General features: G+C 39.6%; 1 protein-coding gene across 12 annotated transcripts in view; it reads right to left on the bottom strand.

Annotated features, from left to right (window-relative positions):
- The window catches only part of FRYL (FRY like transcription coactivator), a 247,737-nt gene that overhangs the window by 70,133 nt on the left and 165,449 nt on the right, over positions 1-12,155 (bottom strand). For 11 of the 12 annotated variants that reach the window (XR_009246299.1, XM_058670127.1, XM_058670119.1 and 8 more), the window contains 7 exons: positions 11,991-12,123; positions 9,116-9,223; positions 5,618-5,855; positions 3,838-4,020; positions 3,529-3,615; positions 1,969-2,237; positions 497-692 (listed from right to left, as the gene is read on the bottom strand). Coding sequence is in view for 11 of the 12 variants with exons in the window: in XM_058670127.1 (XP_058526110.1) it covers positions 497-692; positions 1,969-2,237; positions 3,529-3,615; positions 3,838-4,020; positions 5,618-5,855; positions 9,116-9,223; positions 11,991-12,123 (1,214 nt within the window). In the remaining variant the exon portion in view is untranslated. The remainder of the gene's footprint in view (positions 1-496; positions 693-1,968; positions 2,238-3,528; positions 3,616-3,837; positions 4,021-5,617; positions 5,856-9,115; positions 9,224-11,990; positions 12,124-12,155) is intronic. The other variant, XM_058670121.1, reaches the window with a different exon arrangement.

Genomic DNA, 12,155 nt, shown 5'->3' with positions numbered 1-12,155 from the left:
AGATATAGTATATCTCTTTATCCATGACATGAGCAAACTATGTTAAACATTCAGTGAAAAAATGAGGCGACCTCATCTTAAATCTTCTGAGTTTCCCTAAACCACTCCACAGTATTTTGTATCGCCTCATAAATGAGGAAAATGTTCTTATCAAGTAGCATGACTTCAGGAGAACTTCAGTGGGCCATTTAACTAGTTAGTTGATTCCTTTTAGGTTACACATGGACAAGTACGAGAATGATAGGAACCAGAGTAAAGGAAAATGTATTTAATTTCTTGAAAACTATTCACCATGATAATGCATATATGCCCTTCCTCTCCATTGGAAACTTATCTATGTACTACCGCTCCTAAGTATGATGATAAAAAAAAAGATGGAATTCCTTGAAATATTTTTTATTACAAACAGCTGGTTACTCTACTGCCTGTGAAAGGAAACTGTATGACGTTCGTCTATGGGTGCCACTCAGCTCCAGTGGTCATCTGGGAAACTTACTTTAGAATCAATGCTATAGCCGCTGTCAGGGGTAGACGCCAGCGTCTCAGGAGGGGAACACCGCACAGAACCAGCAGATGTGGAAGAGGATGCTGACGTAGCTGCGCTGCAGCACAGAATCAGGTAGTTCCTCCACAGGCCGATATAGGAGTCGCTGCTGGTGGTGGTGTTGACTTTCTTGGCATTGATGGGGCTACTGGGAAGACAGAAGAAAAACAAATAGATGTATTTAGCTCAAATTTTTAGAGTGTTTTTTTGTTTTTTTGTTTGATTTTTTTTTGGTCGCTTTTAAACATATGCTATCTTTCAATTAGGGAAGATGGCCAATATAGAACTTTTATTACTAGTATTAAATTTTTGTGGAATGACATAAAACATAAATGAATAAAACATTAGACTGAAAATTAAAGCATTTTAAAGGATTATTTCATCAAAACCTAATGCTCCTGAGACAAAATGTAGCATTTTATTGAGCCACATTTAATAACTTTTTTTCAAAAAGAGCTTTATTTATTTGAAAGGAAGAAAGAGAAAGAGAGAGAGATCCATTAGCTCACTTTTCAAATGGCCTCAGTGGTGAGATCTGGGCTGGCATGAACCCAGGAGCCTGAACTCCATCTGGGGCTCGCACATGGATGCGGGGTAATCTAGGCACTTGGACCATTTTTCCTGCTCTCCCAGGAGAATTATCATGAAGCTGGATTGGAAATGGAACAGCTGAAACTTGCACCAAGGTATACCAGGATGCCTGCTGCAAGTAGGCACCTTCTTCACCACTGTGCTACAATCTCAGCAGTTTTTTTGTTTTTAAGATTTATTTTATAATTTACTTTTATCTTCATTATTATTATCTCCCAGGATACAGTTTTGTAGGTATAGGGGTAGTTCCCTCTCCCTCATTCTCATCATTTCCCTCAAATTATCACAGCTGTAGTCCTTTAGTTTAACTTAGGACTAAGTTAACAGTTTCAAGTTTAATTTACTGCCATTTTTATTTATCATGGCACGGTAGACATAGGCATAAGTAGAAAATCTAGCATCACACTGTAAAGGTATAGTTATAGGATTCACTAGGAGTAGAGACAAGTACTGCAATATATCTACTTCCCAGTATGCTAATCTTCATTGTACAGTTCATCTACGAGACTTTTATAATTTTCTAACCTCCTATATACGCTCATTGTAGGAAGAACGTAAGGCCACAGAACTTGATTTCTGTCGATTTTTTATTCTTTAGATGCAAACTTATCTGGGGCCATATCCATCCTCATCTTCAGGTCCCTTGGTAATTTGCCCATCTAATACAGATTCTGTGGACACACACTAGGGACCAAGAATTCACATAAATTCAATGTCTTTAGGATATCAGTGTAGCATGGCACGTTACTTGTAGCACTTCCACTTTACAGCACATCTCAAATACTTTATGAAAGTTGACCAGCCACACATTTTAAGATCTGCTAATAACTTACTTGATATCAACCTGTGGGGATAAGAGCTGAAGTCTTGTATACGCAAACATCCAAGCATAGCTCACAGCTGTGGAACAGTGTTTAGGAAGATTTTCTTGCTTTAAAAAACTGGAGAGACTTATAATCCATGGGTCTTGCCCTTGGGTCACGTGTGCAAAGATCCATATGTGTGATGGACTGATCACATCAAATTGGTGGCTGATAGGAGAAGAGTTCCATTCTGCTAATGTCTGTAAATCTATCGAGCTAGGGCAATATAGCAAAGTAGTCTATGTGAAGAAAAAAAAATTGATTAATGCACATTTCAGTAACTTTTAAAGTTTTGTCATATCAAGTGCTTTAACCTGGAAATGGTCTAGTGATAATTTCTAGAAGCAAAGATGATGTGAACCCTGAGGTAGGCTGTAGATAGCAATGTATTCTCGAAAACTGTATGTAAAGGTTGTTATGTGCATATACACATACTTTCTAGACAGAGATTTCATTATTCTCAAAAGGATCTATGAATTATCAAGGTTCAGAGCCGCGATTTTAGCAATTCATGAATGAACACTCAACTTTCATGGATGTACTGAGGCTGCCAGAGAGCTAATAGTGAGCAGTCACCTCCCAAGGCTGATGTGCCCTGCATTTGTGCGGGTAAGCAGATTGCAGAAGCTCTTCCCAGATGCACACAGGCTCAACTACCTGTTCAGTAATATTCAAGCTCTTACATTGAAGAGACAAAGATTTGCCTTCAGAAGCCAGGTTACACTTAAGAAGCACTGCTTTTAGGCACCAGGGGCAATCACCCATGATTTTTCTCATTACTGATAGTTAATAACATAAAATTTCTTGAATCTCTACAGTCATTTTGATTTAAAACCATTATAAAATACCATGAGTAACCCCTTGGCTGTATGTAACTACTAAGAAGCAAGGGTTATGCAGAAAGCATGAAAATCTCTTGTCAAAGTGTTTGAAAGTACAACAAAAAAATTTTAGGTAGCAAAATGTATAGTGATTCTTTTATCACCCCTTCAATCTTTTTGTGACCTATAGACGCTGCTTTTGCAAATTGAGGTTTTCAAAAACTTATTACATACTGTCTTCATAGAAAATACTTCCCTCAATCTGAATGAGTCAAATGACATACTATGTTGACACAGAATACTGTATCCTTAACTCACTGCTGTTAAACTTCAGTGACAAAGCAAGCAAATTTTTTCATTAGTGAGATACAAGTTTTGGGTTTGAATTTCAACAATTTTTTCATAACATTTTAACAGTAATATTATACGCCCAAACAAAAGCAAATAGTAGTCCATGATACTATTAAACTAAAAGAAACCTTCTCAGGTTGGAAAGAATTTGACCAAGATAGAATTATTTTTATTGCTATGGGAAAGAGTACTAAAAACAAAAAAAAATTCCACTTTACAATTTTTACTTTTTATAATGTATTAAATTTTTAAAGAAATTCAAGTTCCTATGCATGCATGTGTGTGTGTGTGTGTGTGTGTGTGTGTGTGTTTTGTTCTTCAGTCCCAAAATACAACATAGGGAAGTCATTGCAGTTACCTGATCGGCACCCGTGAGATGTATGAAGCTCTCAAGAATCGATGGGCTCAGTCTGTCCATCACATCTATGGCTAACTCATCGTCACCCTACAAAAAAAGATATATCTAGAAATAAGACTGTTAAAGAAAGTCACCCAAACACCCCTATGAGCACTATTTACTACAAAGGGGATAGTTTAGACTCTGTCTGAAGACTCTGTTAAATAGTAAACTCAACCTACAAGGTGATAACAGAAAAAGGCAAGCTGGATAAAGGAACAGTTTTTAGTCAGTTTCACTAGACAATTACATGAAATGCCTAAATCTTACCTTAGGTATTTCCAAAAGTACAAACAAAGCCCGCACTTCTCTAAGGACACTGACGGCTAATCTCCTAGTGGCAGGTCGACTGCTACAGAGAATGACAAGTGCAAACCCTTCGACCACATGGAACACACTGGAATACAGGCTTCTTTCCAGAGGGGGATGTGTAGCTCCGTTAGCTACACCATGCTTGAAAAATAAATACAAGTTAAAGATAAAATAAATACAAATTAAAGATAAAATAAAAAATATGTTCATAGCAAAGCTCCAGCAAAACAGTAAAATTGAATAAAGTAAACCACAGAAATTAGGGCTACAGGGTCAGCCCTGGCTCCAGTCATTTAAATAATATGCAGTTTATAAAAATACAATAGGATGGGCCCGGCGGCGTGGCCTAGCGGCTAAAGTCCTCGCCTTGAAAGCCCCGGGATCCCATATGGGTGCCGGTTCTAATCCCGGCAGCTCCACTTCCCATCCAGCTCCCTGCTTGTGGCCTGGGAAAGCAGTTGAGGACAGCCCAATGCACTGGGACCCTGCACCCGCGTGGGAGACCCGGAAGAGGTTCCTGGTTCCCGGCTTCGGATCAGCGCGCATCGGCCCGTTGTGGCTCACTTGGGGAGTGAATCATCGGATGGAAGATCTTCCTCTCTGTCTCTCCTCCTCTGTGTATATCTGGCTGTAATAGAATGAATAAATCTTTAAAAAAAAATACAATAGGATTCATTATAGTAAAATAGTATACCCAGGGCCCGGCGGTGTGGCCTAGCAGCTAAAGTCCTCGCCTTGAAAGCCCCGGGATCCCATATGGGCGCCGGTTCTGATCCCGGCAGCTCCACTTCCCATCCAGCTCCCTGCTTGTGGCCTGGGAAAGCAGTCGAGGACGGCCCAATGCATTGGGACCCTGCACCCGTGTGGGAGACCCGGAAGAGGTTCCAGGTTCCCGGCTTTGGATCGGCACGCATTGGCCCGTTGTGGCTCACTTGGGGAGTGAATCATCGGATGGAAGATCTTCCTCTGTCTCTCCTCCTCTCTGTATATCTGGCTGTAATAAAACGAATAAATCTTTAAAAAAAAAAAAAGTATACCCAATTCAAGTTCCCAATGGGGGAAAAAAAGCGTCTCATTGGCAGTCTAAATATGAATTCTGCACCTACCTTTTATCATTCACTATTTTGTAACCTTTAAATTGACAGGTAAATCGATCTTTGTCTAAGTTTCCATATGAAAAATGAGGGGATTAGTTTGTATCTTTCAGGCTCAAAATGTGAACCAACAGCCTGGCATCACCTGGGATCTCATTAGAGACAGACACTCGGGCCCCTAGTGATTTGTACGCTCATTAAAGGTTGAGAAGCTGGGCTGGCTCAGATAGCCGAGCTCTGAAGCTCCAAGGCTTTGTGATTTATAATATCATCATAAGGCAACAATCTGAGCACTTGATAGGGTTAAGGAGCAGATACTATACACATGAAACAGGGTCTGATGATGTGATTAATATAGTCAAATGATACAAAGTGAAGACTCCTAAATATTATTGAAATATCACCTTTTATAATAACTGAAGATAACCTAAACCTGTAAAAATTACCACGACTCTATGCTCACTAAAAAATTATTACTGAATGAATTAGAATGGTTAGACACACAATGCATACATTTACTACATGAATTTTTATGAAAATAAAACAATTTTTAGCATATAAGAACATTACGTCTATATTAAAACATTACCCATCATTTTCAAACCACCACATACAACAAGGAATAAGAAAAGATAATTTGGTACCTGTGAGTCCTGATTTTTGTTCTGCATCTGGGCTGCTTGTTTCCACTGGTTTATTAATTGTACCAACATCTTTACAGCATTATCAAGAAGTGTGGGATGGACATCAGTTACTTCACGAACAATAAAATAAACAAATCCTGAAAGAACATCCTCCCGCCAATCTGGAAAATCAAGCATTAATGCCTGCAGAGTATTGAAAGCCAGAGCACGCAGTTCTTCATCCATATGAATTGTGAGCCTACCAAGAACAAAATTCCATTAGAAGTCTGAAAACCTTTCCTATGGCTTTACTATCTAAAATTTAAGACTAAGAACTTACAGCGTCCCCTGCATTGTTCTGTGAGGAGATGACAGAAACCAATGCTCATTTTTTTGTGTGCTGCATTCATCCTTGTGCTAGCCAATACTTCTTTGCCTAAATTCGCTTATGATTCTATTTATTTTAACTGGTGTTTACTATAATTCAGAATAATTCTTACTGCAATTCAACTGTACTTTAGAATACATGCTCCACTTAAAACTTCTTTTGTCATTAAAATACACATTGTTATCCTATAATCAATAAAAAAATCATGTTCAATCACCCAAGACCTTAGTGTTGCTCACATTCATTTAGTCCTTTACTACTTGTGGAAAGGGCCTAGATTAATGACTCCTAACATATCTGTAGGACTATGAGGGAAACAGAAATCAAAGCGGACTCAACTGAGGAGAAATTCTGGTAGGCGAGAGTAAACTAAAGCGTAACATCATAAATGCCGGAAGTCTCCAACGAGAATGTGTGGACTCAATACGTAAGGCCTCAGCAAGGTTAAGGCTATGTAAATTAGAGAACAGGCTTTAATAAAATTATCATTTAAAGACAGTGGACATTATGTATCAGTGAATTCACCATTACAAATCAAAGTTTCTGATTTGAGGTTTGTTTTAGCGATTGACTATAACATCAAAAGCACTAGAGCGTAGAAAGAGCAAGTTAAGATAAGCAGTTTCTACAGAAATATGATAGAATTACATGACAGGAAGCTGGAATTACCCATGACAGAAAAGGAAAGTTCTGTGCTTTAGCAAAAAGGAAATATCACTGCTTTTACTCTGGTGAACACAGTCCTGGTCTTCACAAAGCCAACCTTCAGTCGACAATGATATGGAAGAGAAAACGTGTTATAGCTAGGCAGATTCGTAAGTAAGCCACAAAGAGGCAGCGCATTAGAAATAAGCAGGGCCAGATGATTAAGGATGTTCAGCCCACAATTTTGTCTGTGAAGATGGCACCAGGGAGATACAGTGGGGAGAGAAGCATGTCAGAATTCCACGAGGTTGACTTCAAATTTATTCCAGCATCTCTTAAATCTAAGCATATATAAAAGTAATTAGAATACCTATCTACAATTCAGGATATAAATGCTGGACTTAACTACCTGTTGTGTAGAGAACAACATAGGCTGGCTACTAAACACATTTCATCAGAGAGCGCTTATGTCTACAAATTCATCATGCACTTTTTCCTCTGCAGTGTATTAGCTAGTAAACAGATGTCAAAGGGCAAAAAACAGGTAAATAAAAAAGCAAACTGTCGTTCGCTGCTTAGCTCTTGGCTTTTTACTACTAAGCCGCCTGGTGCTGCTTGTTGCAGGTGGCATCATCCTGGAGGGGATACGGAGTGACTGTCCACACAGATGGAGCTGAGTATGCTGAGTAGAGCAATGCGAGCAGCATCAAACAGCAGTTTGGTGCTCTCCCAAAGTTTATAACTAATATTTCTAATTTCTGATGTTGACTTCAACTTTTGTAAACTGTACATTCTGTTTCACAGAGAAATTTAAGAAGCCTAGTGAGAAAGGGACAAACTTATTTATCAGAATAATGTCTCCAAGCAACTCTCTTCTCCCCTTGTAGCAGTTCTTGAAGGACACAGCTACCACCCCATCTCTGCATGCAACCTAGAACAGTTCAGGGTAAGGTGCTTTATGGCTGTATGAAACAACTGTGGCTTTCGAGAAGGGGGTATAAAAGATTCCTGGAGCAGCCTGTTAACTAATCACTGTGAATTTAACTCAGGCCTTAGCGATTAATGTTTGGCAAATATCTTTCCAACACACTCAAGTGCTGCCTTTCCATCACAGTTGCTGAACTTGTCATCTAGCACAGGGGCTGACAAACTGGCACAGAGGCTGAAGCCACCCATATGCCTGAAGGGATGCAGTGACGCAGTTACTTTACTGTTGCTTCAACATACTTCAATGGAGGCGGTAAGAATCTGTGACAGAGGCCTAAAATATTGCCTATCTGGACCTACAAATTTTTTCTTGACTACTTATTTAGGAAATCCCCAATGGCATCAACAAAGCAGTTATCAGTAAGCCACAGCCTCAATTATTTGGCATTTAAGTTTGGGTGATGTGTTATTCATTCCTTTTGTAGTTACGGCACGCCAGTAGAGCAAACAGAAGGAAAAAAAAAAAAAAAAAAAGAAAAAAAGAAAAAAAAAAAAAACCCACTACGGTGCCCCAGCACTGTAGCTTCTATCACAACAGAAAGTAATGAAAATAAAATCCCTGAACGCTAGAGAACTGACTACAGGGGGAAATGCAGTCACTAATGGTCCAGTTGGGTATCATCTTACACTGATAATGCCATAGGTTAAAAGGCAAAGTGTAACAGTAATGCTGCAAGCTCTTATTATACAGGATGAAAGGAAAATAAAACAGAATTGTATAGTATCTAGAAGAAACTGAGAATTTAAAAATGCATAAAGATTCTACCTGCAAGCACCTGCACCCATATGAGTGCTGGTTCATGTCCCAACTGCTCCACTTCCCATTCACCTCCCTCTTTATGCCCTGGGAGAGCAGTGGAGAATGCCCCAAGTCTTTGGTTTCCTGTACCCACAAGGGAAACCCAGAGAAAGCTCCTGGTTTTAGATCGACTCAGCTCTGGCTACTGAGGCCATGTGAGAAGTGAGCCAGCAGATGGAAACCTTTCTCTCTGTAAATTTGGCTCTCCAATAAAAATAAATACATAAGTCGTGTTTTAAAAGCCACATAAGGAGTCAAGATGGGAGTTCAGTAAGTAAATTAAATAAAGGACTTGAAATGCATCATTACCGCCCCTTCCTCTAAACATACGTTTGAAAGACAGAGAAAGAACTCCCACCCACAGATTCAGTTATCAAACAACCGGGCTGGACAAAGGCTGAAGCCGGAGCCAAGAACTGAATGCAGGTCACCCATGCGGGAGGAAGGAATCCAACCACCTGAGCAATCGCCACCCTCCCCTAAGGTTTGTATTACGGGAAAGCTGCAGTTATCAGCCAGAGACAGGTTTCAAACACAGGTACTCTGATTCGGGCACCTGGACATCACAACTGGCAGCTTAATCCCTAGGCTAAATGCTCTCCCCAAATACACCCTTTTTAGTGAAAATAATAAGAGATATATTAGAAATGTAAACTTATACAAAGGCATAACAAATTATATAGCAAACAGTAACTCTTACCTTGCTAATAATTCAATGAGATCAGTTCTGCTCATACCATCAGGAATCAATCTTGGAATAGCAGCAATGCAAGTTCTAAACAAATCAATTTTGGGTTTCCTTTCTCCTCTGAAAAATATACCACAATAGGACTTAATAAGAAGTTAGTTACAAATGCTAGACAATAGACCCAAACTTGCATCGCGTGGGAGACCCGGAAGAAGCTCCTGGCTCCTGGCTTCAGATTGGCTCAGCTCTGGCCATCACGGCTGCTTGAGGAGTGAATCAACGGACGGCAGATCTTCTTCTCTGTCTCTCTTCCTCTCTATATATTTGACTTTCAATAAAAATTAATAAATCGTTAAAAATAAATAATGTTGATTTTAAATACTGAACAATTAGTGATTATTTGGGAGGGCCTATAAAATTAAACAATTTTTTCCCACTTAATTTGATATGCCACATGCGTCTTAAATGTTCATATTTTACTGTTGGTTTTACTTATTCTATTTTGTGTGTAACACAGATATGAGGATACTTCAAAGAGATCATGGAAAAATACAAATAAGACATTTAAAATTTTATTTAAAAGATTTATGCATTTGGAAAGCAGAGTGACAGAGGGAAGCAGACAGAGATCATGCCTGGAACAGTCATGGCTGGGCCCGGCCAACACCAGGAGCCAGGGCTCTTTCCCGTGGATTCAGGGAAACCAAGTGCTTCAGCCATCCTCTGCTGCCTCCCAAGAGCACCGGAAGGAGGAGGACTCAGGGTCAGGTATCCCAATGTGCAATGTGGGCATCTCGAGCAGTGCATGAATCCACTGTACCACAACACCAGCCCCAGAGAAGTTAAAAATCTGTACATAGTTTTTTCGTCATATGCAATATTCATTCACGTTTTGAGGATCCCTCTATTACGCATGGATTTCAAAAGTTATTGTGCCAAAATAAGCTTGCCTTTGAACTGCACTTTCCTCAAATATTTTGAATTATCCTCACTTACATAATTCTATTTTCTTCTAGCAATTATTGCTGTTATTAAATTGAATTACTGAATAGCTATTCAACAATTTTATTTGTTTTAAGTGTCTAGTCCCTTATGACACCAGTCCCCAACAGCACAGTTCTAATTTTAGTTGGCACACATCATCTATAAGTGTCAGCATATACAAACTTTTCCTGTTGGTCCTTTATTCCATAAAACACCATGAGAGTCATAGATGTCCATTGTGATCAGTGACTGACCACATTATTTCCTTCAATAATGTGATGGGGGTCACTTGTCCTGCGTATCTGTTGTTCAGTTCAGACACAATGTCTCCTACTGACAAATCGCAAGAGGGAACTGCCTAACAAACTTGGTAGTATGGAAAGCAAAAGGAAGGAAAAGGGACATCACTACGTGTGAATTCTTACAACTTCAGGTTGCCTCAGTGTCGATTTTATATGTTTAACTTTTCATACCGGAAGCATAGCTCAGTCACCCTTGACTGATTTTAGTTCTACCTGCTGCCCACCCCACCATTCTGCCTCGTCCAGATGTCTGCATAATCTTCGCTTGGTGACACTCTCCCATGTTACATGCAGCTATCAAGGCACAGGTTTCCCTTCAGGTACACTGAAGGGACTACCTTGAAGTCACAGCGTCACCTCTTGGCATTTAGGCCATTTTTGCTTTCAACCCAACTGCCTGAGGGATACCAGTCTGGGCAAGGCCCTACATCTGTTAAAGGGGAGGGGGAGCAGGCACAGGTTAGGTCCCTTTCTCCCTCTTTCCAGGTGCCTCCTGATCTCTGAGTGTGTAGGTGCCAAGCATGCTGTGTATAAAAGTAATACATTCTGCATTTCAACTGGTGTGTCTAATCATTACAGGGGTACTCTATATCTGAAAAAAGCAAGACTAAAACACAGTGGAAGTCATGGTAGAAACAGCTGACTGGGGAAGGGTGGCAATACTGCTGCCATGCAAGAGGCTACATGGACAGTGAGAAGACGTGCCTAAAGCCGGCTTACCAACAGAATAAGCCAAGTGGCTCTGGAAAAAGAGGAGATTCCCATGGAAGTTCTATATGCAAAAACAGTTCACATTAAAGGGGCCCTCAGAGACACTAGTACACAACAATCTATACTAACTGCATATTAAGTACACGGAGAGATTGAATGTCCAATTTGGTGTTCTAAAACCTATTATGCAAATATTAATATCCAAAAAAACTTTCCACCTTACAGAGAATGAACATATATGTCTTCTAGGAAGTAAGACATACTGTTGCCATAGAATACACCACCTGTGGAGGATACCCTGAACAATAAGGGAGAAAGATATTATAGTGGTGAATCATGACAAGGCTGGGATTGAGGGGATGAGGTCCCGTTTCTAAGAAAATACCTCATTCCAGTTTTTCCCCCTCTGTCTTCTGATTCCCAGGAGACAAAAACAGCAGAGTTTGTTTATATATATATACACATATATTTATACACTTATAAATATATAATATAAATATTTATAAATATATATTTCTATATATAAATATATATTTATAATTTATCATGGCTCTGGAAATAAGAGCATCTATTTGGTTCAATAAATCTGTCTGGGCTGGTACTTGGATTTCTGTATCACTCATCAACTATGCGTAGGACCTTGTCAAATAGGCAATAAGCTGCACTAGGACCCAGTGTGACTCCTGCTATCTATGTAAGTTTGACAACCCTTTAAAGAATAAAAATTGAGTGATATGGAAAAAAAGAAACCACTGCACTAAAAATTGCAGCAGATGGGCTATGGGAGAACACCAGAAGGAAAAGCAACGAGACAGGTAAGCAAGACTCAACCATCTGCACTCTTTCATAAAAACTGAAGTAGCAGAGAAGGTAAATAATTTACTACATACGTAATCATATCTTCAGGCTCCTTGTTAGACATCTGCACACTAGTCATACACATTGGTCTCCCAACTTCTTTGTCCAGATGTCGGAGGATGCTGTCTAATGCTTTCCTTACTTGAGGGTAGTAAACTGACATTCCTGGCGGGGGGAAAAACAGTCGGTTATAAAAT

The sequence above is a fragment of the Ochotona princeps genome, chromosome 11, assembly GCF_030435755.1.
Source record: "Ochotona princeps isolate mOchPri1 chromosome 11, mOchPri1.hap1, whole genome shotgun sequence".
In the NCBI taxonomy this organism is placed as follows: domain Eukaryota; kingdom Metazoa; phylum Chordata; class Mammalia; order Lagomorpha; family Ochotonidae; genus Ochotona; species Ochotona princeps.
The sequence above is the reverse complement of the archived record's forward strand: the minus strand, read 5'-3'. Positions and strand labels throughout refer to the sequence as shown.